The sequence below is a fragment of the Mirounga leonina genome, unplaced genomic scaffold (genome assembly GCF_011800145.1).
Source record: "Mirounga leonina isolate KUSES-001 unplaced genomic scaffold, KU_Mleo_1.0 Mir_53, whole genome shotgun sequence".
Taxonomy (NCBI): domain Eukaryota; kingdom Metazoa; phylum Chordata; class Mammalia; order Carnivora; family Phocidae; genus Mirounga; species Mirounga leonina.
In genome coordinates, this window is record NW_023270807.1 from 101,714,671 (window position 1) to 101,732,788 (window position 18,118).

The window sequence follows — 18,118 nt, forward strand, 5'->3', positions numbered from 1 at the left end:
AAAGAAAGAAAGAAAGAAAGAAAGAAAGAAAGAAAGAAAGAAAGAAAAAGAAAGAAAAGAAAGAAAAGCATTGTGTTTTCGTAGGCCCTTCAAATGGCCATGACTGATTGTGTGTATTTTGTTTGGTTTTTGTGTGCATAAGAACTTTTGCAACTGGGATGACTGGGTTAAGAAATGTGAATTTTATTTTCTTCCTGCTATAGAGACTTGGGACAATATCACATCCCCCCACCCCTATGAGTCTCATCTTTGGAAAACACAAATCTTGGTCACCCTTCTCTTAAATTCTTTCAGGAATTCTCATGAAAGTGCCATGGCCTCTTTTGGCCTGGGGATGAAGACCACCTTGCTGCTCAAAGCCTGAGGCCCTGTTTCCACGGCTGCTTCTTCAGTCTCATCCAGGACTACTTGTGCCTGGGACCACCGAGTTCCAGAGTTTCAGGATGTTGAACTTCTCTTAGTTTCTCAAACTCATCAAGCATTTTCTTGCTTCCAAAACCTACACACAAGTCACTCTCCTTGGTAGACTCTTGCCAGTTCTTGTCCCATCTAAATTGCTAGTTCTTCAGGCTCCAGATTAAATGTCGCCTCCTCAGAGAGGCCTTTCCCCTTATCTCACATAGTTGCCCAGTTGTACTCTCTCATCTGACCCCATACTCTTCCTCCTTGGCATTTATAGCAATTAATAGTTTTATTTTATTGGTTTTTGTGTGTGTTTAATATCTGTCTACCTTACCAAGCTGTGTACTGCAGGAGGGCAATGTTCTGCTCATTGTTACACCCTCAACACCTATCTTAGTGACTCTAACCGTAGATTCTGACTCAATAAATATTTCCTGAATGAATAAAGGAATACATGAATGAAATTGATCTTTGAGTTTTTAGTGTCAAGCACAGAGTCTGATATATATAATGGACTCAAAAAATAGTGCACAACTAAAATTGGGTTAATGAAGACATGAGGTGTTAATCGTACTTTCGTTATGGAGAAACAACAAATGGCTTATCCAAAGCAGAGATCCTGTTCTCACATCCAAGCATAGCACTCTCTCTGTTCATTGGTTTGCCTTCATTCCCATTAACAGAATATGCTCCTCGAAGTACAGTGGAGAACAACTACTTAATTGCCTTGTTTGTATAATTCCAAAACATCCAAATGAAAAGTGAATAACTGAGGTATTCTTCTTTATGTTTTACATACTTGATGCAGGTATCTTAAAAGATTGATTGAATCTCTTTTCAGCTAGACATTTCAGTAGACACAACCATTAGAGAATTTTTTTCTGGGGACCTCCTTTAGCTCTTAAACTGTACACGCAGAACAAGCAAACTCAAGTGGATCATTATAAAAGTAAAGAATTTCATCTTCCTTTGACAAACCATTCAAACACAGAAGTGTGTTTCACACATTCTGACAGAAGCATCCGTGATAACCAACTCTAATCTCCTTTCTTGCCACTTTAGCACCCAAAAGTATATGAAAAGAGTGCAAGTTAAGGCTTGTTCTATTTATTAGAAAATATCTCTTGGCTTAAAAACTCTTTTGACTATCAGCCTCCTGATGTGAGAAAGGTAAATAGCAAAGAGTTGCCTAGAGTCTTACTCCTGTATGACAGATAGCTTAATCAAGATAATTGGACATTAGATGACTAAGTGTTGGAAGCTAATATCCTGACATGTCTCTCAGGTAGGTCAAGCTCACGTTTCCTATATAATTTTCATGACCGCCATTTGCACTGGCATGAACAAAGAGGGTCTGAATCCTTCTGGGTGAGCGATAGGTGTATCAGTTCTCTGTACCCTGTCACCAGGATTGAAGGGAGGCTCCCAACAACTTTTGCAAAACTGGAGCCCACCTTGGAGACTGGTTTTAAGAGGGAGGAGGAGGAAATGAGGATCCTTCAGGCCCTGTGAGTAGGGGGCATGGGTAGGGCCTTCATTCTGGGAGAAGTTGGGTATGGAGTTAGATGTGTGTGGGTGGCCTAGAAATTACTAGCAACCACTTCCACACTGCTGTCATCGGTGAGTTAATACCTCAGCAAGGCAAGTCTCTGAAGGAGAGTGACTTTTTCCTTGAGCTAAAAATATCCTGAGGACACTGCCTGAGGGAAATACTCACCCCTTTCTTTGATTGCAATGAGCGTGGTCTTCTTTATCCTAAAAGGATCTTTTTGGCTTTTCTCTCCTTTTCATTGAAAGTCCATTTACTGGGCACCAGTGTTGTTGGGTTATGTGTCAAATGAAAATAGCAACAGCAACAAAGCTAAATAAGGATTTAAGCTAGGAAAGGCAGAGGGCTGTAAATTTTCTGTTTAGAGTCACATTTCTCAACTTCTTCAGCAAGCTCTGCTTCACTTGGAATGTGGCTTCTGAGAACTTTACATTTCTAAAATGCAGCTAAATTGCTCCATGCATTTATTCCTCAAACACTCAGTGAAGATAGCCCTGACTTTTGGTCTCATACAACTCTTCTCAAGGAAATGGACCCAAATTCATTTCCCCTTGAAATCCAATCCTTCTATGAGTCATACAACAAGGTTTTTAGCTCCCTTTCTCAGAAGCACTCTAAGAGGATGATCTTCTGGCCATATTCTTAAGATTTGCCTTATTGGTTTTCATTTTATTCCATTTTCTCCTGTAATTCTCTATCGAAACAGTACCCTTCCTAAGAGGAACAACATCTTTTGCTAGTTATTATCATGTTTTTAGCTCATTTGCCTTGACATATAGCCTGTGATAGTTAAAGTACGCTAACATAGAAAGCACAGAATTTGGCTCAACATCACGAGGTTTGCATGTTGACAGTTGAGCAGAGGGAAGGCTGGACATGAGAGATAGAAGCTCTCCTAATGAATTTCCTGGGCATATTCTTGCAGCCTTCAGATCATTGCACTTGTTCAGAATAGTCTTACAAGGAAAAGACCTCACACTTGGGAGGTCTTTGAAGAGTCAGAAATAAATGGGCCCTGGGAGGTGAGCACTGTGAATTGTATAAGACTGTTGAATCACAGACCTGTACCCCTGAAACAAATAATACATTATATGTTAATTAAAAAAATTGAAAACAAAACAAAACAAAAACAAAAACCAATGGGTCCTGGGAATATTTTAAAATGAGATCTTTTGTCAATTCTTAATCAGCTACTTACTATTGTACTTTGTTATAGTGACAGGAGCATTGGTCTCAGTGTTTTTAAGGTTCTACATTTCCGTTATTTGGTTTCCTCTCTACTTTAGGGGATGCCACCCCCTGGAAACTCTACAACCAGTAGTATCTTAAATTGGAAGCTCCCTCTCCAGGGTATATTCTCTGTAGCTCCTACTCCTCTAGCCCTTATTCCTACTGGACCTTTTCTTTATTTTTGACACTTAATACCTCCTATGCTTTGATTACAAACATTCTTCTGAGTTCATTTTCCTTCTGGTCCATCCTAAGCCCCATAATCAGTCACTGCAAAACTATCTTTTGGAATCTCTGTCCCCTCAACTATTCTCCATGCCTAAAGAGTCAGTCTTCCTACTTTGGGCCCCCTCCACCATATACTTTCTTCCTTTTCATCCCCAGGCTACGCAACACTGCTAGAAAAAGCCAGGATACCATCTTGATCTGGCCCCAATCCATGCTCATCTTCCTCAACTTCTCTAACCTATTATGTAGAGATCATTCAGTACTTCCTGATACCTTCCTCCCTGGTTCTTTTTCATCTTCCCCACTGGTCCTCTTGTGTGTGTTGCACAGACCTGTCTTCCTTTTAGGCAGTATTCCCCCACAATGCTGTCTGCTCCTCTCTCTCTGCACTCAGACACTCTGCAGTGGCAGTCCCCAGAACTGAATCTCCAGACTCAAAGGTTTTTCTGAGCTCCGGGTCTCTGAGATCTATTAGTATGTCCTGCAGCCATCTCAGACTTCTCTCCCACATAGGGCTCCCTGATTTTCACTCCCCTAGCACCTAGTTTTCCTCCCCCCCCCATGCCACTAATTAAAATTTTGTTGAATTACTCCTTTTTTCTTCTTTTTGTTTGTAACTATCTGCCTCCCAAGTAGATTGTAAGTTCTTTTGAGGCAGGCACATTCTTTTCTTGCTCATTGTTACATTCTTACCACCCAAATGGGCACATAGTTGGTGTTCAATAAATTCATTGAGTGTATAACAATGTATATATCAGGCATGAACAAAGCATGGTTTATAGGCTAAATCCACTCTGCTACTATTTTTGTAAATAAAGTTTCATTGGGACACAATCTTGCTCATTGGTTACATGTTGTCTGTGGCTGCTTTCACCATAAAAAATGTTGAGTCAATGCAACAGAGACTGTATTGCTCATAAAGTCTGAAATATTTACCCTCTGGTCTTTTACATAAAGCATTTGCTGACCACTGATATAAAGGAAACTCTCAGATCACAGAGGAAGAGTATATAACACAGTAGAGAATGGTAGGCTGTCAGGAAAGCCTTCCCAGAAGAGGAGATACCTATCTGAGCCTTGAAAGATGAGAAAGAAAATCTAAGGGCAGGAAGGGGTGGGATGGAGATGACAATCCAAATGCTTTGGATCATCTGCACATGATCAGAAGTGTTGTGCAGTGTGAACTGCAAGGCAGGCAGTAAGAAATGGCCTTGAGAAGATTGGACAAGGGCCAGAAATCCAAAGGCTTTTTTTTTTTTAAAAGATTTTATTTATTTTAGAAAGAGAGAGAGCCTGTGCACAAGTGGGGGGAGGGGCAAAGGGAAAGGGAGAGAGAAAATCTCAAGATGACTCTGCACTGAGTGAGGAGCCCGATGTAGGACTCAGTGTCACAACCCAGAGATCATGACCTGAGCTGAAACCAAGAATCGGACGCTTAACCGACTGAGCCACCCAGGCGCCCCTCCAATGGCATTCTTAAGCTTTAACCAATCACAGGGCCCTAACAGTGTTTCAGTTTCCTCCCATGTCCTGAAGTGTTCAACCTCAATCTACCTTCTCATATTTTCTGCAACTAATATCACTTCCTATTTACTAAACAATTTAAAGTGATACTATTTCTAACAGTAACTGCAGAGTTTCTCTCTTTTCACATTATTTCTTCTCTTATTCTTCAGTTTAGAAAAATATATTCCTTCTCCTGTGATGACATTAAGTCTGCACTCCTTGATTTTCCATGTCTCTCTCCTTCCGTCTCTGTCATCTATCCCACTGCATACCTTTTCCTGGCCACCATCTAACTTTCAACATTGTGGTCCCTCCTGACCTGTCACTTCTCTGACCATTCCTTCTTTTGACTGGTTCAACTTTGGCTCCACACCAGAGATGTTGTTGCTCCCGTTTCCTCCCTCTGCCTGTTTCTTCTGTCTCTCCATCTGTCTGTCTGTCTCTCTACTTTCTATGATAAGCTCACTCCCTTTCCCAGTTTTATTTTATTTTTTAATTTTTTAAGATTTATTTATTTATTATTTGAGAAAGACAAAGAGATAGAGAGAGAGAGCAGGGGTAGGGGGAGAGGCAGAGGGAGAGAGAGAATCCACAAGCAGAATCCACAATCCACAGGAAGACTGACATGGGGCTCCATCCCAGGACCCTGAGATCATGACCTGAGCCAAAATCAAGAGTTGGACGCTTAACTGACTGAGCCATCCACATGCCCCCCTTTCCCAGTTTTAACCATCTCTATTGAGATACCTCCAAAATCTCTATTTTCAGACATTTTCATGCTCTGTTTGGGGCATTGCAAATTAGTACAACTATTTTTGGAAGGCATTTTGGCAATACTTGTTACAATTTTACATGTTTTTACTACTTGACTCTGATATTACATGAGTCAGATTTTTTTCTGTTCACTTTTGCAAGTGTGGAAAATATGTGTGCAAGCATGATAATTGCACATTGTTTGCTGCAGCCAAAAATGGAAAAGAGTATAAATGCCTATCAGTAGGTAGGGGAGCACTTAAAATATGAATACAGTAAAATACTAGGCACTCATTTAAAAGGTAAGATATATTTTGATGTGCTGATTTGAAAAGATGCCCACCATCAGAAGTGGAATAAACTAGTCCAAATTCATATATTTAATCTGGTCTCTCCTCCAAGTTTCAGACATTTTCAATTTCCTGCGTGTCATCTCTACTTAGTCCTGAGAAATTTTAAATTCCATATTTTTCAAGGGAATTTCTTTTTCTTCTACTGGCATATGATAAATCCTCAGAGTTTCTTTATTTCTGCTATTTTTTCTATTTCTTTCATCATCTTTCCAGTCATTCTGGCATACAATTTCAAAGGTGTCTTTAAATTCTTCCTTTCTTTGCCCAATACTGTAGATCATTCACCCAAGTCTGTTGATTCTTCCTTTGCAGATTTCCCAAATATCCCTTATTTATCCTTGTAACCATGGTCACTGTTTTGTGCCTTCTCTTCCTTCTTCATGCCTGCAGTCTCTTTCCAGACTCTCCTCTCTCCCTCACTCTCCTCTGCACACTGAAGCCAAATTAAATATAACAAAGCACTTACTTGATCATGTCACCTACTGATAAGCTTTTCATAGTCTTTCCTTACATAGTATTTCTTAAGCCTTTTATTAACCATTCCACATGCTGACTAAGCTCTTTCTAAGTCTCTCTCCTTACAAATACCAAACTCTACCAGCTGGATTCCTCATCACTCTATCATCATTCCCACCTGTCAAATTTTACTGATACCATTTAATCTGCCTGGAATATTCTTCCTCCTACTCAATCTATCCTTGGAGACCTACATCAAATGCCATATACTCATTGACATCTTTCCTAATCATGCCACTTGGAAATGATTAGAATCTATACAGCAAGGTGCCAGAGAATACATTTCTTATATCCCTTTGATCAGTCAGTAGCCATGTTTACAGAAGATAAGTATATCTTTGCATCCTAAGTGTGTCTGTGTGTCAGGGGTGAGTTGGGGCCGGGGGTAATCAGACTCATGCATCTCTTCTATGTCACGGGGTTCAGGCTAAAGGTTGCCACAGATATCCCTAAAATTTCAGCTGCTCAACACACAAAAATTTATTTCTTACTCAGGTCATTGTCCAGTGTAGGCATCTTGATAGGTGATCTTCTCATTCAGAGACCAGGATCCTTCTAACTTTTGGTTTGGCCCTCTACTAGGTCCTAGGAATGCTCTTCATTTGGGCCGCAGATGGGGAAGAGGACTGGGAAAGGCAAACCTGTTTTTTCCCTATTTCATCACAGAAGTGTTGTCAGTCACTTCCACTCATGTTTCATTGGGCAGAATCCAGCCACATGGCCACTCTTTTTTTTTTTTTTTAAAGATTTTATTTATTTACTTGACAGATAGATAGAGAGCACAAATAGGCAGAGTGGCAGGCAGAAGGAGAGGGAGAAGCAGGCTCTCCACCGAGCAGGGAGCCAGACGCAGGGCTCGATCCCAGGACCCCAGGATCATGACCCGAGCCGAAGGCAGCCGCCTAACTGACTGAGCCACCCAGGTGCCCCGCCACATGGCCACTCTTAACTGTAAGGGAGGCTGGGAGATGTTGTCTAGGAGGAAATGCAGGAGAAAAAGGAAATGCATTCTGGTGAATACAGCAGTCTTTGTCAGTCTTCACTTCCAGTCACCAAATATCCATTCCTCCCACACATAGAACACATACTGCCCCTTCCCTAGGGAAACAGTCCAGCTCCAAGTCTATCCACTGAAAGATTTCTCAGTGATGTGCAGTCCACTCCATGGAGCATGGATGTGACTCCTCCTGGTCTGGCAGCCTCACCCCACAGATACACTCAATATCCAGTGTTGGAGCAAGGGCAAAAAACTGTAGTAAAAACTCCCACTGAGGAAAAAGGGAGGAGGGAATAGTCAGTGTCCCTCCCACACAGCAGTTGTGACGTCCTAGTGGGCAGAAAGAAGAGGCTTCTATGGGTGGGAGCCTGAAAGTTCTTTGATTAGTCCCTGAATCTGTTCTCTAGGAAGAAGGAGCTTTCCACTCTTCTCCACGCACCCTGGCTTCACTTTCTGGGATGTTCTTTCTTTCCATTATCCTTCTTGGCCACATCTGTAGTGAGTGTGGAGCAGCAGGTCCTTCTGGTGAGCTATCAGCGCTTCCTGCTAGTGCTTCTGTGCCTGTCTCAGCCCCTTTCCCAACAACTGTCCACATAAAGACCTCTTCAGGGACCTCTCCAGCAGCACTAGAGGTCAGAAGGATCCTGGGTCCCTGAATGGGAAAATCACCTTACCAAGGAAGCTGCCTACATTGGACAGTGACTAAGAAAGAAATAAACTTTACTATGTTGAGCAGCTGAAATGTTACGGTTGGAGGCATAAGAACTCAGAGGCTTTTTTTTTTTTTTTTTTAAGAGCGAGATGGAGAGGGGTGGGGAGGGGCAGAGGGAGAAGGAGAGAGAATCTCAAGCAAACTCCACACTGAGCGAGGAGCCTGGATGCAGGACTCGATCTCACCACCCTGAGATCATGAATGACCTGGGCCTGAAATCAAGAGCCAGATGCTTAACCGACTGAGCCACCCAGGCACCCCAAGGCTTTTGTTTTTTAGTTCAGGCTGTGATTTCTTTGGCAGAAGAGTGGTCTCAAAAAAAAAAAAAAAAGAAGTAAGCTTCTTTTTGCTCTTGTCAGTTCCATTGCTTGTAGCCACAGCCAAAGTGCTTTCTTAGTCTCCATTCTCAAGTCTGATGTTTTTATTTGCTTCTTTGTCCTCTGGCCCTTCCCTCCAGCTTTACTGGTGATTCCTTGAGGCTTTTTGAAACAATGGGCTCAGATGGGAGGTAACACCCTGTAAGTGTCACCCTTTCCCACCTGAAGTGCTCTGAACACGGAGAAACCTACTAGATCTTTCACACCCAGATCCTTTTCAATTTCATATCTGAATATTTCATGGCCGGTTGCAGTTGGCTTTTCCCAACTTCGAAGACTGTCTTTGGGGCTTCCCCATTTGCAAAGGTTCTGCTTAAGGACCATTCAACCCTTGCCTGAGCTTACCTCTTTGTAATACTGACTAAAGGCAGCAGTAGTGTTGGCTGCAGACCATCACTCTGACTCTTTCTGTCTACTTCCCCACGTGCATGGTCTGCCTTCCCAATTATTTCAGAGAACGACTTAATCAGATATTTTGCCGTTACCAGCTAATGTTGTGACAGAGCTTTCTAGCTTTGCTATATCTGTTTCTTGCTCTTTGCCAGTAATGGAGCAAACATTTTTTTATGGTGCTGCCCCACATCCAGTCCTGTTTCTTTATTGATCCACGTAGGCAAACTCCTGGATCAAACAGCCATCACATCCCAGTGGATTAATTATTTCTTATTCACTGTGCAGTCCCATGTGGGTGATTCTGTCTCCATGCGCATTCGGGCACAGTTTAAGTGACTGGTCCAAGGTCACATAATTGGTAAATAGATGTGCCATGATTTGAACCCAGGCAGTCAGACACCAACGTCTTAAGCACTTTCATCTCAAGTAACCAGCCTTGAGATACAGCCATTCAAATTTTGCATCTTTCAAGATGTATTGCTTATGATTTGCCATCTTCAGCATTTTGTTCCACATGCCAAAGAGTTGTATATGGAAACCTCTTGATCATACAAATATCTGTACGCTCACAGCATCTCAGAGCATGTGCTGAGAACTTTTGTAACATCAAAGATACAGAAACTCTTCAAATACAACCAAACCTGCCTCTATTGATTTTAAACAGCATCTTAATTTGTAATCTTTTTATACCCATACTGCACTTTCTTTGCAGGACAATGAAATTAAATGTCTTACGTTGATCTCCTGGGTGTTCTGTTTCCATCTATTAAGTATCTTTTCATACAAAGAGAGGCTGTGGGGAATTTTGTAAGATTATTTTGGAAGATATACAAGGACAGGTGTGATCCGCCTACCGCGTTAGGACTCTGTCTCCCATGTTGAGGAATAGGTACCTAAGTGTGTCTGAAAAAACGGCTTTCATTTCTACAGAGGAGAAACTTCCAGGACATGCCATGAGCAAATGTTCTCTCAAGTTCTGTTCCTTCTCCCACTACTTACGTGCAGATGGACTGCATCTGAAGAGGGTAAGGAGCAGAACAAGGTTTCCCCACAAGGGGATTCTGAGGTGCTCTGAACACGGACTGATGTAATGGGTGGTGGAGTTCATTGTCAGAGGCTGTTACATCTCACAGTGGGGGTCATGGGCTGGTCTGCTTGGTAAACTGCTTCTGATCTATGACTGAGATTGTGCTTCCTTTAAAAATAAATCTTGCTCTTTATACCCCACATGTTTCTCCACCTTAGGAGCACTTCCTAGATTTAGCCTAATTTTGTCTTATTGCGGTAACTTTACCTCCAGATTCTTAGTAATCACCTATTTCTGGTGCTGTTGATTTATCCATCCCCTCTGAAATGGAGTGAAATGCTCTAGTCTGATTGGCTCCTTAAGGTTAGTAGAAAATATTTCAGCAGGACTTTGAAAAGGAATCCTGACCCCAAACGTGTAATGACTTTAGTGGACGGTAAAGGGTCCCTTTACCAACAAGTGTTGGTCCACCCTTTGAAGTCCACATAGATTTGTACCTGATCTGAGGGTGACACATCATCCGTTCACTAGCTCACATCACCAGCCTTTTCACCTCTGCCAACAGCACTCGTGGGAAACCCACACATACCAAACAACCAGGCAGTTATTTCCAAGAGGGCAACATTCTAGTGATTTACCAGAAACATCTTCAAGGTCACATATTTTATTTTATTTTATTTTATTTTATTTCATTTTATTTCATTTTATTTCATTTCATTTGATTTCATTTTATCTTATTTCTATTTATAGAGGGAGAAGGAAGGCGCAGAAGGAGAGGGAGAGAGAGAATCTTAAGCAGGTTCCACACCCAGCACAGAGCCTGACTCAGGGGCTCAATCTCACCACCCTGAGATCATGACCTGAGCTGAAACCAAGAGTCAGACGCTTCATCAACTGAGCCACCCAGGTGCCCCTCAAAGCGCTGTGAATTGTGCAAGACTGTTGAATCACAGACGTGTACCTCTGAAACAAATAATACACTCTATGTTAAAAAAAAAAAGAAGAAGCTAGTAGGAAGGGAAAAATGAAGGGGGAGAAATTGGACGAGGAGATGAACAATGAGAGACTATGGACTCTGAGAATCAAATCACATATTTTTAATTTATTACATAAATAGTGGATTGGCTGAAGTGTTTAGAACAAGTGAGGTTTCCCCACTGAAAGGACAGTGAGTTTACCCTTAATAGAGATGTCAGCGTAAAGTTCTTCAAGACTTTTACAGCACTACTTAGAAAATTGCAGCTTCACTGCATACTGAAATGAATATTCAATATGAATATGAATATTCCCCCAGGTACCCTCAAAGTTGAGAAGCACTTTTGTTTGCATGGAAGGTAAGCCCCAGGGTCTTAGCATGTCTCAATGATGTATATTTAATGTCTGCTCCTTCCACATCCTCTAAATGAAAACACACTGGCCCCCCCCCCCCCACTCACATTCACTCTCTCTCTCTCTCTCACACACGCACAGTCACACGGAGACATGGCTGTGTGCCCTGGCTGAGGGTTCAGGCCCTGGCTCCTGTGGGGTACTGAGGAGCAAGCATGGAACGGTGCTCGGGTGAGAGCTGCTGGTGAGAATCGACAGCATGTCTGGGGAAGGAAAGGCTGAGAGGGAGACACTTAAGAACAAGCTTCTCGTGGGAAAATATGGGAGACTATTGAGAAGGGACACGAAGGAAGAAAGGAAAATTGTTAGAGCTGCACTTTCTCCGTTTCTGAAGTGAACTTCTGCTCACAGCAGGTGAGCGCAGGCTCCCTCCCACATTGAGATTTCCTCCCCTGCCCTGCAGTCTGTTAAGTAAACGGAGACTTTATAGTGAGAAAGGAATCTTTCTCTATTTTGGCTATGGGTTGTTATTTTTAAAGCTTCACCCTCCAAACATTTCCCCCTATCCTTGTTTATTTTTTCAGTAGAAAGAAAATGTGCTACTTTAGGGACACCTGGGTGGCTCAGCCGTTAAGCGTCTGCCTTTGGCTCAGGTCATGATCCCAGGGTCCTGGGATAGAGTCCCACATCAGGGCTCCCTGCTCGGTGGGGAGCCTGCTTCTCCCTCTCCCTCTGCTGCTCCCCCTGCTTGTGCTCTCTCTTTCTCTCTCTCAAATAAATAAATAAAATCTTTAAAAAAAAAAAATGCTACTTTAAAAAAAATTGACTTCAGCATAAGAAACACTCCCTTGTAGTATGCTGTCCCTGTTTCGGGCCAAGTCACCCTTCGGTGTGACCACCGTCTCATCCCCCTGTTGAGCAACATAGATTTTAAAGATTCCCCTCTGTTTCTAGAGAGCTTCCATGAACCCGGATGCCACAGTCAAAGCAGAATGCACTGTGGCAATTGTTTTCTGGATGCTTTAGGTAAAAAGGCTAACCTCTCCCTGAACAGCTGTGGCTCTATTTATCCAAATATCTCATAGTGGTAGTTATATATCGCTGCTACTAGGTACCACCTGCCATTCTGAACACTTTACATAAAATCTCATTTACCTTTATCTGAGATGTCTCTGGTAATTGCTTCAATATTGATGTGGGTTAAATGGGAGGCTGACGTTAGTTGTAAGACTTTCTTTCTATATCTCTTCTGGGGGAACGTAGCCCATGGCCTTGCACCTGTCTTTTCTCTGTCTGTCTTGCCCCTGTTTTGGATCTCTTTATGAACAAGTCCCATGTCTTTCTTCTCTGTACCTTTATGTCTAGCACAAGGCCTGGTTTGTAAGGGGCAAGTATGAATTAAAGTAGGGTGAAAAAGGAAGACAAAAGAAATCGTGTTGGAATTCTTTCCTCTTGTCATAGATAGTATGGTTTGACTTAATAGTTTTGAGTCCTAATTCCCTCACTTTTGACAACAAAAAAAATAATACTACCTTAAAGGACAGTTGTAAGAAAGAAATGGATTTATTAAAAGTACTAGCATATTTCAAATCAGTGTGGAAAAGATGGTTTATTCCATAAACGGTGTTAAGACTACCTAGCTGCCTGGGACAAATACAAAGCTGAGTCCTGTCTCACATGCCACCCAAAGTAAATCCTGAAAAGCAGGTGCACAGCTTTGGGAATACACTAAAATCCATTGAATTGTACACTCTAAATGAGTAAATTATATGATATGTGACCATATTTCAGTACAATTGTTATAAAAAAATAAATCCCAGAAAGATTTAAGTATAAAAACATGGAACTGTACTAGAGGGAAACATAAGATACTTGTTTATATGTTACTGAAAGGGAAATGACCTTTTCAAGCAAGACATACTATTCTAAACAACAAGTTTGGCAAATCGATTATGTAATAATTAAATATTTTGCAGAAGAAAACACCAGAAAAAAAAAAAAAGAAAAGAAAAACATGACAAGCCAGTAGAAAAGCATTGAATGCACATAGAACAAAGGGCTAATTACTACAATATATAAAGAACAGTTAAGAATCAACGTGAAAATGACTAATAACCCAACAGAAAAATATCAGCAAAGGGTAAGAGCAGGTCTCTTAGAGAAAGAGTTTATACCAATATATTCTCCTACCAAAAGTCTATTGTACAAGCTCTTGGGAAGCAATGTTTGAACTATTTATCAATATTAAAAATGCCTTAAGTCCTCTAATCTAGTTATTGCATGAAATGTTTGTGACAGTAAAATACTTGAAGTCAAACGAAATGTCAGCCAACAGAGAAATGGTTCAAAAAATTTTAGCACTTTGAACATGTTCAGTGCAAAACTTATGCTACTAGAAACAGTTATGCAGGGGCACCTGGATGGCTCAGTCATTAAACGTCTGCCTTTGGCTCAGGTCATGATCCCAGGGTCCTGGGATAGAGCCCCACATTGGGCTCCCTGCTCCACGGGAAGCCTGCTTCTCCCTCCCCCACTCCCCCTGCTTGTGTTCCCTCTCTCGCTGTGTCTTTCTCTGTCAAATAAATAAAATCTTTAAAAAAAATAAAAAAGAAAGTTATGCAGCTGTTAAGAACCATTGATGAACTCCAAAATACATTAATTAAAAATAAAACAAAGTGCTGGACAATGTGCTTACTGTTCATGTTTTAAATTATTATATTTTTCACAAATATATGTTTGCATATGCATAGGATATTTTAAATTCTTCTTGTCCCCCTCAAAGACAACATGCCCCCAATTCAGCTTGTGAACGAAAAGATGAATGAGTTCCTTTCACGTGTATTATCTCATTGAACTTCTGCAACAACCCTATGGAAAAGATACCAATAGTTTCTTTTTTAAATATAACATGTTATGAATTCGGGTTTGCTTATTTAACAGTTGCAACTACTAATGTTAAATCCTCGATGCAGAAGCTCTGTTGCACAGGGAGAAATCCTAAATTTCTTACAATGTGGTACATCCTTTATCACTTGACCTTTTTCTCCTTTCCCAGGTTAATCTCTTGTCTCTTTTGTACCTCTAGCACACCACTCCGTGTCCTTCACTCTGCTCTTCCTCTCCATGTCTAAGACCCTCTTCCAGTGATGCCTTCGCACTCCTGCTCGATGAAAGCCTGCATTTCTTAAACTGTCAACTCGAATGCCACCTACTAGGCGAATCCTTACCTGTCATCCTTGGCAACACAAATGGTTCCAGCCCAGCCACAGTCCTTCATGATACTTCCTCCTGTATTTCAAAAGCACTTTATACAAGTCTGTTAAACCAGATTATATTATTTCCAGGTTTTGAGCATATTGAGAGTAGAGGCTCTGTTTTTATTCCCATAGTGACCACATGCCTAGAATATATAGCAGATCAATAAATACTTAGACAAACCATTTAGCTGAATCTTAATCATTTTTGATTACCCATAGGTTGAAGAACTCTTTATTTTTTCAGTTTTTACTTTAATTCCAGTTAGCTTGCAGTGTTAAATTAGTTTCAGGTGTACAATATAGTGATTCAACAATTGCATCCATCACCTGGTGCTCATCACAGCAAATGCCCTCCTTAATCCCCATTACCTATTTCCTCCATTCCCCCACCCACCTCCCTGCTGGTAACCCATCAGGTTCTCAGTAGTTAAGAGTCTGTTTCTTGGTTTGCCTCTTTTTTTCCTCTTTGCTCATTTGTTTTGTTTCTTAAATTCCACATATTAATGGAATCGTATAGTAGTTGTCTTTCTCTGACTGACTTATTTCACTTAACATTATATTCTGTAGCTCCATCTATGTTGTTGCAAACGTCTAGATTCCATTCTTTTTATGGCTGAATAGTACTCATTGTATAACTGTACCACATGTTCTTTATCCATTCATTGATCAACGGACACTTGGGCTGCTTCCATATCTTGGCTATTGTAAAAAATACTGCTATAAACATAGGAGTGCATGTATCCCTTTGAATTTGTGTTTTTGAATTCTTTGGGTAAATACCCAGTAGTGCAATTGCTGAATCATAGGGTAGTTCTATTTTTAACTTTTTTGAAGAACCTCCATACTGTCTCCACAGTGGCTATATCAGTCTGTATTCCCACCAAGAGTGCATAAGTATTCCTTTTTCTCCACATCCTCACCAAAACCTATTGTTGTGTTGTTGATTTTAGCCATTCTGACAGGTGTGAGGTGATATCTCATTATGGGTTGGATTTGCATTTCCCTGATGATCAGTGATGTCAAGCATCTTTTCATGTGTCTGTTGGCCAGCTATATATCTTCTTTGGAGAAATGGCTGTTCATGTCTTCTACCCATTTTTTTAATTGGGTTATTTGTTTTTTGGTTGTTGAATGGATATAAGTTCTTTATATATTTTGAATACTAACCCTTTATTGAATATGTCATTTGCAAATATCTTCTCCCTTTCAGTAGGTTGTCTTTAGTTTTGTTAATTGTTTCCTTCATTGTGCAGAAGCTTTTTATTTAGATGTAGTCCCAATAGTTTATTTTTGCTTTTGTTTTCCTTGTGTCAGGGGACCTATCTAGAAAAAAGTTGGTATGGCTAATGTCAGAAAAGGTACTGCCTGTGTTCTCTTTGAAGAACTTGGTATTTAACATGGCAGATTTGGAGATTGAACAATATGTCTCTTCTAAGAATTTGAAATGAAATGTTTTACTGATGGAAAAGCTTTTTATTTTTATTTTTTTTTTGTTTTGTCTTCTAGAATTCAAAAGAATATTCATGTTCCACGAAGAGAATGGGCTGCAGTTTTTTGTTACAGATTTGGAGCCAGTAGATTTTTATGAATGTGAACCTTATCATGGGTCTGAAAGCTTTCTATGCTTTCTTTTTTAAAAAAATTTATTTATTTGAGAGAGAGAGAATGAGCAAGCACATGAGCAGGGGGAGGGGCAGAAGGAGAGAGAGAATTTCAGACAGACTCCCCACCAAGCCTGGAGCCCAATGCAGGACTCGATCTCAAAACACTGAGATCATGACCTGAGCCAAAATCAAGAGTCACACTCAACCAACTGAGCCACCCCGGAACCCCAGCTTTTCTGTGCTTTAATACTATTTTTTTTTTCTTTTTATTTTCTGTGTTTTCATAGGAACCAGGGAAAGTGTGTAGAGGGCATGGTGGAGATCTTTGACATGTTGCTGGCTACGTCATCTCGGTTTCGTATGATGAATCTCCAGGGAGAGGAGTTCGTGTGCCTCAAATCCATCATTTTGCTTAATTCTGGTGAGTTGATAACATGGGGGAATTTACTGCTGGGTTACTGGAAGAAAGATTTATGTGTATTTTCAGCCAGATATAAGCTGCCTATTGCAAAGGCATAATCATAAATTGAAAGAAACAACTGATGCCCATTTAAAATAACCTGTTGTCATTGTAGACTGCTTATAGAGGTGGAATCCGCACTGGTCAGATACAACGAATGGAGGAAACAAAGTGGACACTGAACCAAATGGCTTTTTTGTTGAAATATTTGCATCCTTTTACAGATATTTGGGATGTTTTCATTTTATTAATTTTATTTATTTAGTTTGAGGACTAAAGTGGTACAGGTATATAGGCATCGATTGTTGATAGTTGTATATGGCAGAGAGTAAGTAGACCAAATGACGAACATCAAGTTCAAGATCATAAGGAAAGAGACTTATTTGAGACTGACCATGTTTCTGGCCAAAACTGATTAGGCGACAAATATAATTGGCTCAGAGATAGAAACACCTGGCCCTAAAACTGAGGCACACACAGGGCAGGTCCGGCTGAAGAGCAGCTTTCATGTGGTCTAAGGGGTCTAATTCAACTGTGCCCTCCTAGCGACTGATTTGAGAAAGCCTAGCGGAGAGTGGCATCTGGTTAGGGGTTTGTTTTGTTTTGTTTGATGTAAAGGTCACCTATTGTGTAAAGAGGTTGTCCAGGTCACCCAGATGGAAACTATGGCTCAACCGAATTAGCGCCGTGTTCCTTCTGGCCCTCAGTATTTGGATCTGGAGACTAGATATCCAGTCTGTGGGACCCGAAGCTCAACAACTGGGTGTCAGCCGCACAGTAGATGCCTTTAGCCTGGATCTTGACCCCTGGTCCTGGCCCTACTTCATGCCTCAGACCACATTCTTACATAGAAACCGTAGCTATTTTGAAGCCCTACGCCAGATTTAGAATCAGATAGGGTCTCCAGTTTCCCTGATGGTTGAACTAGAGTTTGTATTGATCGCATGTTGGGAGAATCGGCCCTTTCTTCTCTTTTCAGATGTCTTGTCTCTTCCCGAAGAACACTACCCCCTATGTACCTCCTCTAGCCGTTTTCCACTTCCTTTCCCCACCAGTGCTAATAACCTGTATCACTTCATGGTTAGACAGTAATCATTCTCACTTATCAACTGATAAATGGAAATCTGTACTATTCCAGTAGGCAAGGACTGAACTACAGAACAGTTACCTGAAAAACGATGTGATCCACTCATTCATGTTTCTGGTTCCACTCACATGCATTGTGCTTTTCATTTCAGTCATTTGTCCGGTACACTGAAGGGTTCACATTCCACAATGGCTCTTTATTGGAAGAGACTTCTGGGAGCAATGCCACTCGGCTGCACCGTGCCAGGTCCTGAACCTGGTCCTTCTTCAGTGGAGGGCTGGCGCATGCTGACGGCTTTCCTGGGGGCAATCCGTTAACTTCAGGGAAAGTGGGCCTAT

At 41.1% G+C, this 18,118-nt stretch overlaps 1 protein-coding gene across 4 annotated transcripts in view; it reads left to right on the forward strand.

The window, feature by feature from the left end:
* The window catches only part of ESR1 (estrogen receptor 1), a 387,332-nt gene that overhangs the window by 330,491 nt on the left and 38,723 nt on the right, over positions 1-18,118 (forward strand). For all 4 annotated transcript variants that reach the window (XM_034991026.1, XM_034991025.1, XM_034991028.1 and 1 more), the window contains exon 7: positions 16,521-16,654. In XM_034991026.1, the coding sequence (XP_034846917.1) occupies positions 16,521-16,654 (134 nt within the window). The remainder of the gene's footprint in view (positions 1-16,520; positions 16,655-18,118) is intronic.